The 19887-nt window shown below is 51.3% G+C and overlaps 1 protein-coding gene across 5 annotated transcripts in view; it reads left to right on the top strand.

Annotated features, from left to right (window-relative positions):
- The window catches only part of RPS6KA2 (ribosomal protein S6 kinase A2), a 291734-nt gene that overhangs the window by 46843 nt on the left and 225004 nt on the right, over positions 1 to 19887 (top strand). For 3 of the 5 annotated variants that reach the window (XM_073219882.1, XM_073219881.1, XM_073219883.1), the window contains exon 3: positions 3536 to 3586. The exons of 1 other annotated variant lie outside the window; for it this stretch is intronic. In XM_073219882.1, coding sequence (XP_073075983.1) covers positions 3536 to 3586 — 51 coding nt within the window. Of the gene's footprint in view, positions 1 to 3390; positions 3448 to 3535; positions 3587 to 19887 lie in introns of those variants that run through there. One more of the 5 variants, XM_073219884.1, reaches the window with a different exon arrangement.

Genomic DNA, 19887 nt, shown 5'->3' with positions numbered 1-19887 from the left:
TACTGACTGCTTCTGAATTATTTCAAAATGTTAATTTTATGTGAAATTCATCTCAATTAAAAAAAAGTTTTTAAATTTAAATTCAAAACTTACAGAAACTGAACCCCACCACCTGGCAGCCTTGGGAGTGGCTCAGCCCCCTTGGGGTCTCCTCCCCTGCAGCGCAGCCGTTTGATCCGTCTGCCGCCGCTCTGTGACCACAGAGGGATGGTTTTCGGTGGTTTTACCTGCCGTGCGGCTGGAAGGATATAGCCTTTGAGTGCTTCCCTCCTGCCCTTCCCCATGGACCTGACCATGGAACCCGTGGGGAGCAGCAGTGAGCCACGTCCAGAAACCCGTTCTAGTCATGGCCTGGCCACCGCCGGCCTCCCCTACGCACCCACCTGGCCTGCTTTCTCTGGGAAGACCCAGGTCATCATCCAGGGACCTCAAATGGCTGAGCAGGGTGCATTTCTGGGTTGCAGCTGTAACACCACCTACCTGACATTTTTAGAGTCAGTAAAAGTTTAAGTGTAGGTAAAAGATCTAGGAGTTTTGGGTCTGCAGGGCAGAGGGAGAGGAGGGCTATAGGGATACGGAGGACAAGCCTGGCCTCCTTACGGCAGGGTCCCCTGGCCGTGTTTACTCTGGGGAGCACACCTGTGAGGCCTAGAGCAGAGGCCCGCCTATGTTCATCTCCTCCCGCTCCAGCAGGTTGGAGGGAGGAGCCCCGCCGTGGCCAGCAGATGGGGCTTGGGCTCGCAGACTCTAGAACAGCCACCCAGGACCACCCTGTGAGCCCCTGGGCAGTGGGAGGTGGGGGGTGGCAGTGTGCAGCCAAGCCTCCCACCAGCCAAAGACATTGAAGAGTCAACACTATGCAGAACACGCTGGATAAATCCAACAGCTTAAATGAACCATTTTGGTGATTTCTAAATGGCTCCAAAACAACAGATTCCTGAACTGATTTATTGCCTAATTGTTTATAATAAGGAGGATTCAGGTGGAGGCGATCACAGTGTCCTCAGCTCAGGGGCTGAGTCTGGTAGACAAACTCCTTGGGCACCACCTGCGCTCCTCCCCGCTCCCCGGACCACCTGAGCCAGAAACAAGGGCAGCCTGACCTACTCTGGCACCTGAGGGGCGACTCCTAGGCAGTCGCAGCCTGGGTCACACATGCCACTGCTCTCAAAGCAGGGCAAGCTGTCTTTGGGGCCCTCTGCACTACTCCAGTTTGGGGAACCCCTTCATGTCCTACCTCCCTGGCATGGCCAGAGTTGACTGAGGTCTGTGGCATGCTGGGTGCCCAGAATGTACCCAGTTCTTTCTTCCAGCTCCCCATGAGTTTTGTAAATGGGGAAACTGAGGCCCAGTGGTTAAGTGACTTGATGAACGTCTGCTGCCTGGGCTGGCTGGCCACTCCGGAGCCTGAGCCCCACCCTGGCTGCAGGTGCTCCTCCTGAAAGTCCACCAGCTCAGCTCAGGGCGGGTCGAGGAGGGGAGGAATTGGGGCCAGGGAACCACAGCTCTCTCCCAAGACCAACAGGGTCAGTTCTGGGCACATTTCTTAAAAACAGCAGCCAAATCATGGCTCAAAATTATCACACTCCTTTAGCATCCCATGTACTACTCCCATTCAGGAAATAATAGCATGGATCAGTCTCTCAACAATTTCCCTGTCTAAATGTGGGTTTTGAAGACTGAGCACAAAATCTGCGAGATATTCCATTGTCCAGAAAACAGGGACTCTGGGAGCAAGCCAGACCCCTTTTGCATTAGAAAAGTGGCTGTCAGCTTTATATACTTAATGGTCATATTAACAGACCCACGAGAATCAAATAAAGCTTGGTCATCCAGACCAGAAATGCCACTTGCCATGAACACTGTATGTGTTTCACATGTGCCCTGTGGCACATTACTTTCTAGAGCTTTACAAAAATTCAAGCCATATTTTCTTTCCAAATAGTTATTGATCATTTAAAGTCTAGATATTTCTTATATTTTCTTACAAATCCACAAACTCAAAAATGTCTGTTTTCCCACGTACATTTATTTTCCACAAACAAGTTTGACCAGGGCCTCTTCACGGATTCCGCCTGCAGAACAATCCGTTTGCTCATATCATCTCCACCTGCGATTCCTCCGGGAGCCACGGGGATGCGGGTGGGTATTTGCACGGGGCGCCTGAGTGCACTAGGGTGGAGGCGGGCGCGAGCCGCACGGGATTTCCCGCGGGGACTGCCTCTGCTGCGGTGGAGACCCGTGGAGGCGTCCTGGGGAAGCGGGTGCTCGCTGCGCCCCCTAGTGCCTTCCGTGCCTGCTTAGTGGGGCACGGTGGCCGGATGCTCTGGCCAGGATCACATGGCGTTCCTTTGCCGCAGAAGGAAGGTTTTGTTCACCAAGGCAGACAAGCTGTCAGGGAGACGGGCCCACAGGTGCGCTGTAGTGCCCCGGGCTGCCACGCTGGCTTCCAGCTTCCCCCAGTCTCGAAAACGATAGTAGAAAGTGTGCGTGGGCCACTTAGTAATTGCCGTCCAGGTGGGGGATGTAAAACCAAGACAAAACACGGGGGGCAAGGACTCAACCTTGGCCTCACGTGAGCATCACCTGGACGGCAGGTGGGGCGTGACACGCCAGGGCTCCCGGTGCTCTGATTGACCCAGGAGTTTGGAAACCCTCAGGTGTTTCCAGTCTGCCGTCAACGTGGGAAGCCCCGAGGGCAAGGGCAGTAAATAGGCCTCTAAAGCATCGTGGGGCAGGTCTGAGAGCTGCGGCTTCTCCTGGGATCCCTGAGCCCTATTAGGGGAGTGCGTCCCACACTGAGGTGCTCGTTCTTTCCTCTGCTGCTGCAGCCGCTTACTTGTAAGGAACGAAGCATTAGCTTGGTAGGAGAGAAACAGGGCACCAAGCGGAGGGTGGTAGCTGAGCTCTCTGCTGTTGGGCGTGCAGTGAGGCTGCCTGGGTTCCTGTTCTCAGGCTCTGCAGAGCTATAGTGCAAAACAAAATCCTCAGGTTGTTTCAAAATCTTATTCTAGCCAGGGGGAGGGAGTCCTAGGTGTGTGTTTCTGGGCTTGAACCCCTATGACTGAGCGTGGTTGGAATTTTGATTAGGTGTAAGCATGTTTACACATCAGTTTTTTTGTCCTGAAGCTAGAATGCATGTTTTCTCGGGAGTGGACTGTGCAGAAGTCACCTTTAAGAGTGTGCCTGGTGCTATGAGCGATGGTCACAGCTGATTAATACTGTGTGTCAGGAGGTTAAACAAGAGCTGGTGGGGTGGGGGCTGAGTTTTGAGGTTGGTAAAGGGAACATCACTTCCTTTGGCTAAATTGTTAAAGTTGCATAAAAGTTTGCAAGTTCCCTCCTTGTGGTGTTTACTGAAGGGCTTCTTGAAAGCTAGAGGAACCCCACAAATTCTCTAAGACCATGTGGAGATTAATGTTCAGAAGCAAAAAATTTCTGGGTTCGGTGAGTGTCTGTTTCCTTGTCTCAGGAAGCGAGCTGCCCGTGGGAAATGGTCTGAGACTGATGGGCCCCTTCTCTTCCTGCTTTGCAGGGCAAGTGTGACTCTGCCTTGCCGGAGACCACGTCAGCGGCGTCAGCAGAGGTAAGACATTCGCCTGGCTGTCTGCGTGAGAGTGGGCTATCTTCTTAAAGAATTTGCACCTGCAGTCTTCTCAGTGTACCTGGCTGCCTGTGGGAAGGGCCCTGCACTTCCGTGTGGGCTTGTGCAATGGTGCCTTTGGACAGCAGGGGTCTGCCTTGCGTGTGGAACCGGGAAGGCTGTCTGCTTGCCGTGGAGGCTGCGAGCTTTATTCTGAGCTTCAGATCTTTAGGAGTGTGAGCCACACGTTTCTGTGCAGTATTTCTTTCAACGTTCTGTGCTTTCAAACTAAGCTGAAATTCAAACAGCTCAAGTCTTCAAAGCAAGGCGGGGCTGAGGCCTGCCTGTGGGGTCTGCAGCCTGCGGCTCTGGGGGCCTACACCACCTGTGAGGTCAGGGTCTCCACAGCAGCTTTTTTAGGAATTTGGCCTAAAATGGACCATTTTGGATGGAGGTAGATGCCTCATGGTGTCTCAAGCAGCTATGCAGTTGGGATGGTAACATTATAAATAAGAAACAGGGGTTTTCATGAGTTTTCCTTTTGGCTACCATAGTATTAGTAAGAACATGTGCTGGCAAAGCCCAGTGTCAGTCCCTGCACTGAATAGTCACAGAGGGAATGTTCGGTACAGTGGCTCCTTAGAGGCCCCGAGCAGAGCCTTTGAAACCAGAGTTCCGGTTGCCTTATTGTGAATGTGCAAAGCTCCCTTCTGGCTTATCCTAAACACATACTTATAAAGCTGCTAAATGCTTAATTTTTTAAGAGCCCTATTTCACAGGCTGTGTCAAGGGGGCGGGCTGCCCGGTGGCTTGTGCAGAGAGGGACCCGTGCAGAGAACCCAGGCCTGTAAGCACTCCTGGTGGGGAAGTCCTGGCTGGCCAGGAGCCTGCAGTCCTGGAGTGAAAGAGCTGCTTCCATGCAAAGGATCCACGTAGTGTCTGATGGCTGACAGCGCTCACAGCTGGATCCCACCTCTTCACTCTGCTCATAGTACTCCTGGTTGGGTCTGAATGTTAACAGCCTAACACTAAGAAATTGGTTGGAAAGTTCAGGGCCATTCTTGTGTATTAAGGTTCCTGATGAGACAAAGGTCAGTTGCATTTGCCTTCAATTCCACTGATTTTGGTCATACAGCATCTCAAGGTGGTTCTAATCAGCTAAATGACTGGATAAATGTCTGAATACTACTGACTTGCACCTGAATTGAAATAAACTCACAAGACATGAGGGTGGGTCTTTTTTTCCCTCAGACTAGTTAAAAATCTCAAATAGTCCAGCTCTAGTTGGTGATGCTTAGCAAGACTATTTGGTGTTATATGGGGGTGTAGGCAACTGATTTGGGGAGAAGTTTCATTCTGTATAACATCACAGTCCACCTTTAGACTGGCTGCATTGAAGGAAAATGAAACACTGCGTTTCCCTTGGCCTCAGAAACAAAGCAGGCACAGGGAACAGGCCTGGGGGAGGAGAGGGGAGCTGAGTGCCCCTTGTGAGCCATTCCCTCAGAAAGCCCCACACAGCTGTTACCTGTCCGGGCCATGTCGGAATGGGACAGCTTTCCAGAGAGCGGTTGTTTCTGTGGGTGCCCTGCCTCTGGATCACATCCTGGGCTGCTGCGGCGGCAGGGTGGGGTGGGCAGCCTGGTTCCCCTCCCTCCACCACCCCTGCTGCTTGCCGTGTTTTCAGACCCACCTTGCCTAGCACAGGCTGCAGTCCCTCGTGTACAGCATAAGACCTGACACGCTGTCCCCGGAAGCTTCAAATGTGCGTGGGTGGTGAAATCCCCTCACGGGGAAAGGCTCACTTCCCGCTGCTAACCTCGCTGCCCAGAGCCTGTGTTCCGCAGGTGGAGGCACCGAGTGGTGGTGGTGGTGGGGGGCTTTTCTGTTTAATACGCAGATGTACCTGCTCAGGTGTAAGCAGGGGTGATGATTTGGGCAGGAATTATATTCTAAGAATGTGGGGGCTGCTGCTGTGGGGACCGGCAGTGGGCCGTCTGTGTTTTGCTTGACGAGCCTGCAAGTGCCTTCAGTCTACTACCTCATTGAATGTTCTCTGTTCTCTGCTCACTCTACTCTTGTAACTTCATAAACTTTAAAAGGAAACATGGTTAAAATTTCATGGGAGGCTGTCTTCTGTCTGTAACAGAGCCCTCGTGGGCGGTGGGGCCCTCTCATCTGCCCTGGAAGGAGTGAGTGCCCCTTGCAGGGGTGCCTCTCGGCTGTGGTCTAGTGGGGCTTCGGTAAAACGGTTGTTCCTGCTGGCCGGTGCAGGCAGTGTGGCCACCCCTGATCCCTGTGGGGTGCGCCCCGAGGTAGCTTCAGGGTGGACAGACAAAGATGGACTCCCCCATTAAAGGGGAAGAGTGAAAACTAATGGCTGGGGGTAACTGGCACCCTCTCAGCTTCCATTCCTGATCCCAGAGGCCAGGATGCAGCCACATGGTCCCACCTGCTGGCACCGACTACTTTCCCCACCTGGGACGAGACATGGTGAGCACCATATAGTCTCGGACACTAAAATGACCTGGTTCTGGATGGGTCCAGAGAAGTGATAGGAAAAAGGCTGCTGCTTCTAGGCTGGTGGTGTGGTGTCTGAGGAAGACAGGAACCCAAGGCTGTGTGGGGTGCTGGTGTATTCCTTGGGTCTGATTGAGCAAGTGTTTGGCAGTGGTGCTGGGGGACGGATGTAGCAATTCCTGTAAAGCAGTGGCCAGTAAACGGTGAGAGCTGCTTTGCAAAATTCCTTTGCAAAACATTTGGAAGATGCGGTGTGCCAAGACTGTCACGACGACGTCCCCTGGCTTAAAATGCAATTTCTGGCCATAGTCTCAACAACGTTCAGTTCATATACGTACGTATACCTGCAGTTCTATAAAAATGATAGGTTCCTATCGCAAAGCCACTAGATGTAACATGACCGCTACTTAGCCAGAGACCAAAGATTTGATTTATTTTAATACATTTTATTTTTTACTAGTTATAAAATAGTTTGATATGGACATTGTTCCTATTTGTGTTTGGTTTTATTTGTAAATGTTGGGGTGTGTAAATTTTAAAGTGTTGTTTATACATAGTCTTATGATGGTTTCACATAACACTGGTTTCAACATTAACCCGTGTTAAGTCATTACCCCCTCTATTGTGGTCACTGTCTATCAGCGTAGTAAGATGCTGTAATCATTGCTATTACATTTTCAAAAGTACTCGGCCTTAGGTAATTACTTGACCATTCTTTCGGAAGGTTGAGTCAACTTACCTTTAGGACAAATAAAAGCCCTGCTCCAAAAAGCCTTAATTTCAGGTCAGGGCTATTCAGATGCTTCTCCATCCCTCCCACTCTGTTCTCTTTCAATACCCGGGCATGCTGCCACCAGATGAAGACAGCAAGAATTGTCAGACTGTTACAAGTGCCTGGGGAGAAGTGTGTGGTGCAGGAAAGACAGCTGAGCTGTTGAGCTCTCCTGTGCCTCACACTGACCTGAGTGGGGCTCATTTCCCAGGCAAGAGCAGCAGACCCCATAATCCTCAACCTACAGTCACCCCAGGTGCAGGGGCTCCATTCTGAACAGTCCTCACACCCACATGCTCGGAGAGTTTTGGCGACCTTATTTTTAATGTTGCTGCGATGCTTCCTGCTAACTATTGGGACTGCTTGTGTGGTAGCCCGCATGGGTACACCTCTAGGTGTAGGTGTTTGAGTAGTTTCTTTCTAAGCCTTAGTTTATTCTGTGTGGGAATGAGAAACTTTCCCCCCACAGTAAGCCACCTCCTTCTGCAGATAGCCCTACCCCAGGGTGGCGCTGACGTTGGCCATACAGCAAGTGTTCTGTGTGAGATAAGCATCTTTAAGGGTTGGCTAGGTTACAGAATCTGAAATAAACTTTCCTTTTGTATTTGTTTATGGTAATACTAGCAGCTCAACACACCTCTGCAAACAAAAATTCACTTTAAAATGCTAAGTTCCAATCGAGCCTGGGTTCAATATTCTTTTGCTAAAGCAAAGGACTAAAATAATTAAAATATCTATGGAGGACCAGAAGAGCCCAGGTTTTAAGAAATAGGTTTGTTTTTATCCTCCAACACTCAAACACTGTGGAGCAGGCTTGGAGCAGCAGCAATGTTCTCAGTGGTAGCCAGGCTGCAGTGGTAGCTGTGCCCTCTGCCGGTGGTGAGTGGCGCTCCCAAGAAAGCCCTCATTCCTGTGGAAGACTGCCTGTGGCTTTAAAGGGCAGAATGTGGATTAATTTTGGGGAAAAGGAATAGAACTGGAGTTCTACTCAAGCTCTTGATTTGACAAAGGGAGAACTGAGGACTGATTCCTAGGCCAAACCAAGTGAGGGATGGGAAATCTGGTAAGCGGAGGGAGAACGCTAGTCTCTACTAATTCCCCTACCTTGCTGTGTTGTGCCAACTTTTGGTATAAAAGGAGAGATTTTTTAAAACGGGCATTTTCCTTTATTGCTGTAAAGTGACCTATGAGCAAACCATGCTGTAATACTTTATTCTCATGGTAACTGAGTGTGACAGCTCTGCTCAGAATGCAGATTGTCAGCGGCTCCATAATAGAAAAGTGCATACAGATGATGTTGAAAGTCCTATATTACAGGTGGCTGATAGTTTTTGTAATGGGAAGTGTGATTAGTAAAAGGTCTACCTGGGATTGTCCCTTCAAGGGGGCTGGTCTGGACATGATTCCAGCATTTTAGTGTGGGGAAGGGATGGACACTGTGTGCTCCCCTAAATCAGGGCAATTTCTGTCCATTTCAGTCTTGAATTTCGTCTTTGTCTTTGATTTCTTTTCCTGCCCTGTATTTTTGTGCCAGTTTATCTCCACACCCACAGCCTTAACAATGACCTCTTCTGCGTGTCGCTTAAAAGCCCGTTATTGGTAGTTTTTTTTATACTGCAGCTTCAGGTCTTCAGAGGAGGAGCCTGTTTTTGTACTAACAAGCTTTAAAAAAAATGCCTAGCCAGTGTCTCAGGTCACCCTGCTCTCTGCTCCACGGTTGCCCACGTCTTCTGGCTGTACCAAGGCGAGGCTTGATGCAGGGGGCAGCCATGAAGGGGCTGCTTGTTCTCGAAGTGGGAGCTGTTTGCCCAAAGAAGGCAAAGCAGATTTTCCTATTACACAGGACATCTTCTAAGTTAGCCTGTGGTAGTTAGCTGAGGAGGAAAGTGCGTGCACGGCAGCAGTGTGCACATGTAGCAGGAGTACTATTCAGAGCAACATGTGGATAATGAAAGCCTTTCCCCTGCATCACCCAGTGCTGCCTAAAAACAAGGCCCATTTTATTCCCCTCTCTCCACTCAGTCTCCTGCTCTCTGCACATGACAAGAATGGTAGCCTTTTCATAGGCTTTGGTGGTTGGAGGTGTGCTGTGGGGAGGGGTCCACAGTCTGCCCCCCGCCCCCCCCAGAGGTGAAGCTCCAGGTTTGACGGTCTTAGCCAGACCTGTGTGTTCCAGCCTGTTGGGACTCAGAACCGTGCAGGCAGGTTTGCATTTATATCAGAAGAAATGGGAGTGTTCTCCGCTTCCCCTCTGCCCTGTGGTGAGGCACAGGCTTGCCTTGCTGAAGCCATGCTCTGGCCTGGTGGGGTTTAGGGGAAGCCCAGCCCTGCTCTCTCGCTGCCCGGGAGGGGGACGCAGGGCTGTAGGGAGCTGATAACTGAGTGGAGGGATGGCTCTGCCTTGCGCCATAGGCCCCTGGGCTGCAGGACAAGTGACCGGCAGGCTGCCCTGCGGGGGGTTGCCGGGACTTCTCAGCAGGCTAGGGGCTGCTGGGTCCTGTACTTGAGGTGTGAAGCCTGGTGACCGTGACATTTTTATTTACACTTGAGGTGTTACTAATATATTCTTGGCCAGTCGGGTAAGTTCAAAACTTTGGGGGCAGAATGAATGTGAAAAAGTGTCAGAGGTCAAGCTGGATGCAAAGGGCAGGTCAACTAAAGCGTCCTCATCTGCGATCGTCTTGGTTTTGAGGGTATGTCATAGCCCAGAGGGATTTAAGTCATATATTAATAATTAGGGTAAATGGGGCCACTTGGTCATTTTCCTGCACTGTTAGAAGTAAAGGGAAGAGAATGTCAAAGTTTATTGAAACTTACTGGAAGGTAAAGTTCTAGGTAGAGAATCAGATTTAGCAGTTTGCCCTTCAAGGCTTTTTTTTAAGACATTTTACTATAATCATAAAATTGAACAGCTTAGCCGTTTCAAGTGTACAGTTTAGTGACATGAGGCACATTCATGTCACATGCACCCGTCACCAGCATCTCCAGGGTGTTTTTATTTTCCCGAACTGAAACTGTCCTGATTTAACTGTAATCCCCCATTTTTCCTACCTCCCCACCCCGGGTTTGCTCATTTCTAAGTTCAGTAACTCAAAGGTGTTAGTCATCTACAGTAAGTGTGCATCGGATCCCAAACCAGGCATGCAGAACAGGTCCTACAATCTGGTAATTGGATTTATTAGAGAAATTACTTTAAATTCTGTCTCATTTAATGCTCTTTTAAAAGTTTAAATACAGGATTTTAAAAATCACTGCATAGCATTTGTGAGTCTTACTGCTTTTTTTTTTGAAGAAAACGTGACACTTCAACTATACATGCCAGTTTAAGTTGGGTAAGGAATGTTCTCATTTTAGTAAATCTCTGCACGTGCTTGGTTATATGCAAGTTTAAAGTTTTTGTAGGTGTTTATGCATGAACATAATTTTAAGGTAAACTCATGTTTCACCTAATTCACTTCTAAATTAATGTTAATGATTTTATAAGGTGAATGAAAGTGGTTTCCTTGTACTACTGGGGTTAGGAAGTTGGAGGCTGTGGGCAGCAGGGGCCTGTGTGCTCTTGAGCCCTCATGGGAAAGCTGCCTGGCCCCAGCCCCCGCCTCATGTCTAGGGCTTCACCTGTGTCCCTCCTGTCTGCGCCATCAAAGTGAAGAGCGCGTTTCTGGGAGTACTGCCTTATGGATGCCTCTTAGGCCCAGAGGCTTCAATGGAGGTGACATATTGTCAGTGAGATTAAAAAATGAGTATTTGAGGTAAAGGAAATAAGGTAAAAAACAAACAAAAACTGAAGCTAGGCCTAAATGGAGGTCAAGGGCACAGCAGACCACGGATTTGATTCTGAGATGGTTGGCTTCCCAAGGACAGGAACCCTGGCAGAGTGAGCTCCAATAGCCATAAACCTCCCACAGCTAGCTGTTCAGGTGAGCGCACTGTGTTTCCCCGGGCCCAGAGAGAAGCGTCTGCCACGAGTCCGCAAGAGGGCCCCAGGGGGGGAAGCAGTGAGTGGTCCTCTATGGCAGCCTCTGGAGTGCAGGGCGCAGCAATGCAGACCCCTGCCCCCGGGTTAACCACATCTTCCTGTATCTGACGCATGGCATCTGGGGCACGCAGACCCAAGGGAAACTGCCCCTCCCAGGGTTAGCCAGTTCCTACAGAGGAGACCACCTGCTCAGCAGCACCCCTTTTACTGTAGTTCAGTCAGCTGGACCCACATCCTAGCCTCACCCCCGAGGGACAGCTGTCCTCCCACCCTAACAAAGAGGGCAGCCCCCTTGTGCCAGAGCCCACTGAGCTCATTCAGACTAGCCCATCCTGAGCCCTCTGATCCGCCTCACCCCATCCTTCCCCCAGAGACTGCAGGGGAGACCCTTTCCCCGTGCCCCCACCCCCTCTGCCTCCCGACCATCCATGTGCCCTGTGCAGCCCTGCCTGGTGGGCTGAGCCCCCCCTGGGGAGCTGAGGGGCAGCCCTCTAGTGGCAGTTGTCTCCTGATCATACCTGAACATAAAAACTCGGTGTTTTAAAATGCAGGCTTTATTAGTTTTTTAAAACCTGTAACGTGTTTTGGGAAATGAGAAGACTGTGTGTTTGAGAAACGCTCCAGGAGTGAGTGTGGCTCAGGTTGGTGATGGGCAGAGCCACTGAGAGCAGCACGGCCACCTGGCCCACTGCCCAGCAGAGGCTGAGGCCTGTCAACACGGATGACGGCGGGCATTACAGAGGAGTTCCCAGCAGGAGCAAAGGTGCTTTCTACGATTTTGGTTCCTCATCATTAGGCTGGATTGTTAGGTTTCTGATACCTGTTTCAAAATTTCAGAAGTGAGCATCTTCAGATAGTGGATCTCCAAGCTTTGATCCTTTTTTCATGGTTTGGTAGTCCATGGGCAAATCATTGCATGTTTTCCTAGTTTTATTGGTATTGGTGACTAACAGCCATGTTGCATTTAACAATGAGTTAGTTCCCTTATAACACATCCATTAACATCTCCAGATGGCAGGATAAACTTTCATAATAAGTTAATCTGTTCCCTGTGGATGCGGTTCTAAGCTGCAATGTGATTTTAAACTCATCTGAATCGATGTTTGTTTTTTGACTTGGTTGTAATGTTAGATAGCTGGGGAATGTTTAACAAGGTCAATACAGATAGTGATTTTAGTATAAACACGGGACGTTGTGTTTAAGATAGCACAAGGAAAAATCTGATGGCATTATATACAGCTGTTCTGTAATACAAAGTGTAAGCAACAAGATTTTGACTTGCTTGGAATTAAGGAAAATGTAATTACATTGCTTTAAAAACAAAATTGAGGACTTCTGACAGATTTAAGACACTAAGTATGAGAAGTTTTTAAAAGCAGTTGAAGATTATTCAGGACAGCTAATCTAAAACATTCACAATTTGAATTATAAAATGTGATTGCAGGAATATAATGGCTGGGGCAGTCTTGTATCAAGTATCACTCAATAACCATCTGGAATTTATTGGATCTGTTCCCAACTATCAAAGACAACTTCTCTTCCAAGGAAGTGGTAGCAGTGGAAGCCTTGGGGAAACTGAAGTAGCTTCAAGACGTAAGTGGCTAGAGTCCGAGGGGAGGGTGTGAGACTAATCAGTGTGTCTGTGTGGCCCCTGCCGTTCCAGGTCACCTGCATGGCACTTCAGCCCCTTGTTCTCAGGTCTGTAGGGTCACAGGTCTGGACCTCATCACCCTGCTTACAGGAGAGTATTTTCCCTTCGTGGCGAAGGTCTAGTTTTCATGGTGACAGTGCACGTGATAAGTGAAAAAGGTGTGTTTGGAAATGGCAGGGAGAGGTCTCTGTTAAGGGTAGTGAGTGTCGAGAAATTGTCAGGATGGCCCCAGGCGAGATCAAGGCTTATGTTGGAAAATATAACAGAGGTTTAAGGCATATTATTGAGTCTTTACAGAGATTAATTTTTTGGAGTTAACAGTTGAAATTTCATTTGCAAAAGGTTATTTCAAAATGGACAAAGTCAGGTGAGAACCTATGGGTAGTCAGAGACTGCTTCTCCACCTTAGGACACATCTCCTTAGTTCTCAGCCTGGATGGCACCAGCTGGGTTCTGGAGGCACAGCCTTGAACAGGGTTGGGGCGGGGGCAGCTTATTCTGGTGGGTGTGAGCCCCTGGTCTTTGGTGAACAGTAGCTACAGAAGGGAGGACTTTGTGTTTAATGTTGCATGACAGGAATGGCGTGTTTCTGCCTTTGCAATGACTGCAGTTTGCTCTGGTGAATAAACTCATGGTGCAGGAACGGCCCCGTTGTATCCCTGCCAGGCCTCCAGGGAGTGAATGTTTTGCTCCCCACAGCATATGTGAGACTTACCACAGGGCCAGGGACCAGGACTGCAGTGACCACTGAGGGAAACAGCCCCAAGAGCACCTGTCCATCTGGTCCGGGCTTCCCCCAGGAGCAACCCAACACCACCCAACTGTGGGCAGGTCATGGGGGTCCCCAGCACATGGTGCAGGGGGGGAGGTGGGAGTCGCTGTCTGCAGCCTCAGGCTTTCTGGGAAAGCGGCAGGGTTTGGATAAATGGTGTCGGAGAGGACCTTAATCACTCCTTATTGATCTGTTGTCCTGAATGAATATTTAATAATCCATCAATATCCTGAGCTAATGCCATCTTTTGAAGTAATTATCTCCCTATAATTTGGCTAATGTGTAAGATTTCCCTTCCAGTTTATTCTAAATTCTCTTTAAACTCGGGTGTGTCCCCAGCTGCTGGATCTGAGGGTTTCCGGGAATCTGCTCCTTTTCAGCAGCTGTGGGGGTGTGTCAGACTCACACCTGGAGGCTGGCTGGCTGCGTGAAGTTTCCACCATAGCAACCCACTGGCCTCGGGGTGACGCTACTGCTCAGTTTGCTAGGCTGGCCCCTGTCTGGAGGATCACAGATTAATAGTGAAAATTGTTAGAAATGAAGTCTTTATTCAAAGTAATCATCCAAGTTAGCTAGTTTCTAATATCTGCACATGAGCCATTGATACAGCCTTTAGAGCAAGATTTTATAAATGTCAGCACTCAGGTACAGATTATATTCTTTTGACTGAGCAGGAAACAAGTGATCGTAGTCTCTGTGGAAGACTAGCTTCTGCCTTTCAGCATTTCCTTTGCTCTGTAGGACTCAACTATAAATAGGCACGAATGCCCTTTCCCATGGAGTTCCAGGAGTCTGCATCTGTTTGGTTCTGCCTAAAATTCCTAAATTGGGTAAGCGTTAGAATCTGCTAGTGATAGAGTCCAAACGACTTGCTTGAGCAAAACGTGGGAACTTAAGGGCTCACAAACTGAAGATTGAGCAGTGCCATGGTTCAGGTCCTTACCACCCAGGCCCCTCTGCCTGGGCAGGTCCATTCTGGGCTCTGCATGGCGGCCTGGCCCTTCCGGACTGATCCAGCAGGAGGCGGAGCCTCATTGCTACCCCTCTGGACCCTCCACAGGCCTCCCACTGTGGGGTTAAGGGCAGGTGCCTAGCTGCCCCCACAGAACCTGCTGCCCCAGGAGCCTAGGGAAGTGCCCGTGCTTGGTGTGGGCGACACGGGCAGGGAGCATTTCCCTTCCTTGGAATTCCTGGAGACCCACCAGAGGGTGCTGGTCCCTTGTCACCTCGTGAAGAATAAGCAGGCAGCTCGGGTCACAGTCTGAGGTTTCAGGAAGCAGTGTGGGTTTGGCAAAACCTCCTGCCGATGCAGACGGAAAGCTGGGATGTCTTACCTCTGTCCCCGCTGACCTGAGGAGGCTGCCTCCCCAGCGGCCGCAGGGCCTCAGGGGCATTCCCGGCCTTCAGCTCTGACAGCCATGGGGTGTGAGGTAGGGCAGAAGGACGCCCTGCGCTTCTGAGTGGCAGGAAGCGCCCACCTTTCCAAGGCAAATGTAACTCAATTTCCAGAGAGCTGTGCTTTTCTGAGACCACAATCAGCGCCACACAATGGGGAGCCTCCCTCCCAAGGGGAAGAGTTTCAGGTTTATGAGATTTCCTGCTTTGTTGCTTTGCACCGAATCACAGCCCAAGTCAGGTCAGAACCACTGGCACGGGCCCTGGACAGTGATACTGCCCTTCATGGCAGAGGCCTGGCCTGCTCCAGGTCCAAGGGACATGCTGGGGGCACAGGGTGGCTGGCTGCCCACTTTAGCTGACAGTCCAGGTAGGGAGATGGCCGCATGTGTGAGCACGTGTATTTACACGGGCCAAGGATGGGAAGCACTGTTTGGGGGGGAGACTGGGGAAGGGGGAAGAGCAGAGCCCTGAGTAAGGGGGGGCAGGTGTGGGGCTGGAGAGAGAATGCGGGGGAGTCCACAGGTCTGTAGGCACAGGACCCAGGGGGGTGGGCATCTGCCAGGAGAGAGGCTGCAGGTGGGGGGGGATATGAGGGAAGTGGCCCTGGTGCACGGGGCCCTGCCTCTCTCCATGTGCACCTCAAGCCTGAGGTAGAAGGAAGTGCTGCCTGCAGTAGCAGAAAGCTGGGCTCCGCCAAGCCCCTCACGCCATTCGGTTACCTCTGAGGGCCCCAGCTGTGCCCCCCCTCCTGCCCTCCTGCCCTCCGTGCTTGTCTGCTCCCAACCCTGTCTGACACCCACCTCTTCATTTTTCCCACTGAATGTTCCACCAGTCTTGGGCCTCTACCTGCAAAGGTGACTTGGGAGGCTGCAGGGTGGTCTCCAGATGGGTGCTCCCAGTGAGGCGGCTGCGAACGGCACACGCAGCCGCTGGTTAGGCCTCTGCCGAGGGTGGATGGAGCTGCTGTGGGAGCATCACTGCATTCCGGGGAGGCCCTGGCTCATAGAGGGGTAGGGTGGCGAGCATCCGGGGGAGCCTATGGGGCCACACGTGCAAGCTGCTCAGCTGGGTGTGGTGTGGGGTAAATGCAATGAAATAACAGCTGTATTCACATGTGGCTTCTTGACTGAAGAGCTGTCTAAAGAAAAGTAGAGGCAGAAGTCAGGGTGAGAGAAATGCTTACCAATAGCTGCAAGTCAGCAGAGTCTTGTAGTGGATGGCTGGCTCCTCACAGGGATTGGTGGGAGCGGGATGCAGGCGAGAAGCTCCACACGTGGTTCTTGGCCTTGCCAGGAGGTGCCATGTGACTGCCCCACCCTGGGATCTCTCTAAGTTAGCCTCCATCTTCTGAGTCACCAGGTATCATGGAGGCAATGGCCTGTCACCTCCACAGTTTGGTAAGTCATGCTATGCAGTGACACTAGAGAGCTCTGGGAAGGCCTGGAGGCCTTAAACAGCTGTGTAGATTGAATTGTGCTGCAAGCTTGCAGCATCTATAGTACCAGCCCTTGGGCTACCACAGTACCCAGGTGTTCTCTGAACAAATGTACCAAGAAATAGCATTTGGGATTCCATCAACATTAGGGACTGAATTGCATCCTCCAAAAATCCACATGTTGGAGTCCTGACCCCAGGACCTCAGAATGTGAGTATTTGGAGAGGTGATTTCATTGAAATGACATGTGGGTGGGACCCTGATCCCATATGACTGAAATCCTTATAATGGGGGAGCAGGACACAGGGATGACCATGTGAGGGCTAGGGGAGACAGCCAGGGAGGGAGGCTGCTGGAGGACCAGCCCTGTCCACACCTGGATCTCAGCTCCAGCCTGTGGGAGTTCAGTGCTGCAGGAGCTGCCCAGTCTGGTCTGTCCCGCTGACTCATGCAGGGAAATGCACCAAGGCGGTGGCATAGGTGGACCCAGTGCCAGGACACCGTGGCCCTGGAGCTCCAGGTTGGGTGGTTCTAAATCTCCAGCTGGAGCCCCGTGCAGCACTTTGGCCAAATCTGGGTGGGTGCTTCCACACCCTGAGGTGGGGACAGGGCACAGCTGGCGCAGGGTGCAAAGGATAAAGACCTGGGCCCCCACATGCCCCTGGTGGTCTGCCCTAAGGAGTGCAGGCTTGTCTGAGCTGGGCAGGAGGGCGCAGCCCGGCCCCTCTGGACTTGGTTCCTGCACCTGTGGGCTGGTGGTCACTCCGGCTGTGGGCTCTGCTCTGGCCCTGCTGCTGTAGCTGCCCCAGCTGGGAGACCAGCCTTGTTCTTCCCTCTGCCTGTCGCCATAGAGGCAGTGTTTTGAAAGCAGGGAAATGCCCCTGGGATCCTAATGACACCAGAGGGCCCTCTGCTCGGTACAGCTCCTCTCCCGGGCCGAGTTGCCGAGCTTCTGTGTCCATGCTGGTGGCTGCCATGTCCCACGGCCTGCCGGCAGTGCAGCAGACGGGGGGCTCTCTGTGCCCAGAGGCCTCTACCTCCCTGGTCGAGGGCCAGGGACCCTGCCCCAGGCCTTGGGAAGCCACCACCTCTGCAGGGGTGGGTGTCCTCACAGACCTTTTAAGGAGGAAAATGCAGGTCGGTGGATGGATTTCGTGAATGCAGGGTGCAGTGTGGGAGTGCGTGGCCATGGGGCAGGTCTACCCTTCAGTCCTGGATGTGGGATAGGGGAGCGCCTTGCAGAATCCGGGTGCTCAGGGGTAGACTTGTACTTGCTATGATGTCTTAGGGTCCCAGAGCTGACACTAGGTGGCTGTGGCAGAGATGGTCCTTCTGACGGTGCCAAAGCTGGTGTGAGAAGGAAGGTGGCCCTGTATTGTCCTGTTTCTGCTGAGCGGGGTGCAGGCTGAGCCCTGGTGGGGAGCCCCAGGCCTGCCAAAGTGGGCCTGGTTTGCAGTCAGGGTCACAGTGTAAGAGGGGTAAGGAGGGGGAGCGGGAGGACCCCTCAGAGCTCCCTGTGCTGAAGGCATAGGAATTAGCGTAAAACCCTGTGCCTCCTCCCTGGGTGGAGGCTCCCTGGGGTGGGCGCACTAATGAGCTCTGTCGCTATGGTGACTGATGCCACAGTTTCTGTGGAAGTCCATGTGCAGCACTGCGTCCCCCGTTATTTTTTACCATGTGTATGAAGATGTGTGATATGGCTAAGCTGCTGGAGTTTACAGGATGCATGGACTTAAGTTTGTTCATCCCTGCCAGGTTGAGCCCCCAGTCAGCACATTTACCAGCATGGGGTCCTGAGGCCTGGCCTGCCCTGCCCCTGCTGCCCTGCCACCTGGCCCCACAACCTCCTGCAGTTAGCTGTCCCTGGTGTGGTGCTGGTCCTCCCTAGGAGCTCACCCCACACTCCCCTTATGAGTCCTGGTCTGGGGCTGACAGCTGGGCCCAGTGCAGGACCTAAGGCTGGCTGGTGGGGGGCCTAGACTGCCCGCTGTGGGCTGCAGCACATCGCTGGAGAAATGTGCAGAAATAAAGCACAGAAAAGCCAGTGTAGGTACAGTGTAAACAGATCTTTCTTGCCCTCTTAAGAGTAGCCTTTGGGAAAACACGTCAGCTTTTCTCATACCAGTCCTTCGGGCTCTGTAACAGATGTCCTGGGCGGAGTCCTAGCTCTCTGCTGAGGTGCCAGTCACAGCCTCTATCTGGAGCTTCGGCCAGAGCGGGTCCTTCATTCCGGGGACTGTCACTGCACTGTGCTGGGGCCTGTGTTTCGGCCCCTTAGTGTGGGCCCAGGCATGGCCTGGAACATGTGTACCCTGTCCTCGTCCCTGGGGCTTGTCCAGCAGTCAGCAAAGCATCAAACCCCTGCCCACGTGGGACTTAGTTTGCTTAAACAAGTACATAAATGGTGTAAGTAATAAAAGTACATGGCGTGGGGCAGCGATGCATGGTGCAGCAACAGCTGGGAGGGAGGGTGGGGAGCAGGAACGTGAGCACGGCTGGTGTAGAAGCCCCTCTTGTCTGCAAGTGGCACCGGAAGCTGCTGTGACCCTTACGCTGGGTTGGGCCCTTCCTTGTACACTTAGGTGTGTTTGAGCTGCTGGTGAGTCACCATGTCATTAATGAGCAGTTTCTAATTTCCTAATCTAATTAGGTGCTGGGCTAATTAGGGGCTGTTAAGTCACCCACTGAAGTGCCAGCTTGTATTTTTGTTTTTTCATTTCGGAGTAAATTAAATTTAGGAAATTGCGAAGGACGACTTGATGTTCAGCATCAAAACTGAGATATAACCCTCGAATGCCCACCACACCAGAATCACGTCAAGCATGTTTGCTTCAAGCTCTGGTCAAGTCAGGCCGCAGGTCCGTTGAGCACCTGCTTCCCACCCTGCCCCCAGAGGGAGCCACTCCCTCAGGCCTGGCATATAGCCCCTCCGGCCGCGTCCTCGCGTTACAGCGTCTGCATGAGCGCTAGCGGTACAGGCAGTAGGGGGGATTGTCTGATGCGACTTGAAAGGTCCACCCATGGTATTAGTGTGCATATTTTCCACAGCCAGCCCTATTCCCAGAGTTACTCATTTTCCTTGTCTTACTCCCTGGATGGACAGTCACATTATGTCCAAATGTTGGCCGCTGCTGCTGGGGCGCCCTGAGTTTGTCAGTGACATATGTGAAAGTTGCCTTGCGTCATAGAGGCTGTACGTTCTCAATTTCAGGTGCTGCTGATCATGCTCTGTTTGGATTTTTACTAAGTGAGATGACTCTTGACGTTTTGCCAACCTAATGCATGAAGTGTTTCAATTTGCACCTCTCTTGTTGCTGATGGAGATGGGCGTTTATGAAATACCTTGTTGGCCGTTTGGTTTCCTTGCACATGTAAGTTGCCTGTTCACATCCTTTGTTGCTGCTGTTGGCCCAGCTGCCTTCACAGTGACCCCTGACGTTCCTGAGAATCTGGACGTCAATCTGCTATCACACATGCTGCAGGTGCTTTCCAGGCTTTGTCTCTGTCTTTGTATGTGGTGTCCTTCACAGTAAGGCAGTTCTGAGCTTTTCAAACCAATACTTCTAACTTTCTTGTGTTAAGTTCTTAAAGACATAGGCTCTTTTCTAATTCTAAATTAGATCTCATATGTGGTGACATAGGAATCTATTTTTCCTTTAGAAAGATCATTCTCTCTGTGGATCAATTGAGTCCATCCTAGGCTAGTCTCTTGCTGCCATGTCTGTGGACATATTTTTTTCAGTGGTTTCAAATGTACATTTTAGGTGCTATGAGTCC

The sequence above is a fragment of the Manis javanica genome, chromosome 13, assembly GCF_040802235.1.
Source record: "Manis javanica isolate MJ-LG chromosome 13, MJ_LKY, whole genome shotgun sequence".
Lineage (NCBI taxonomy): Eukaryota > Metazoa > Chordata > Mammalia > Pholidota > Manidae > Manis > Manis javanica.
Note: the sequence above shows the minus strand (reverse complement) of the source record. Positions and strands in the feature narration are given on the sequence as shown.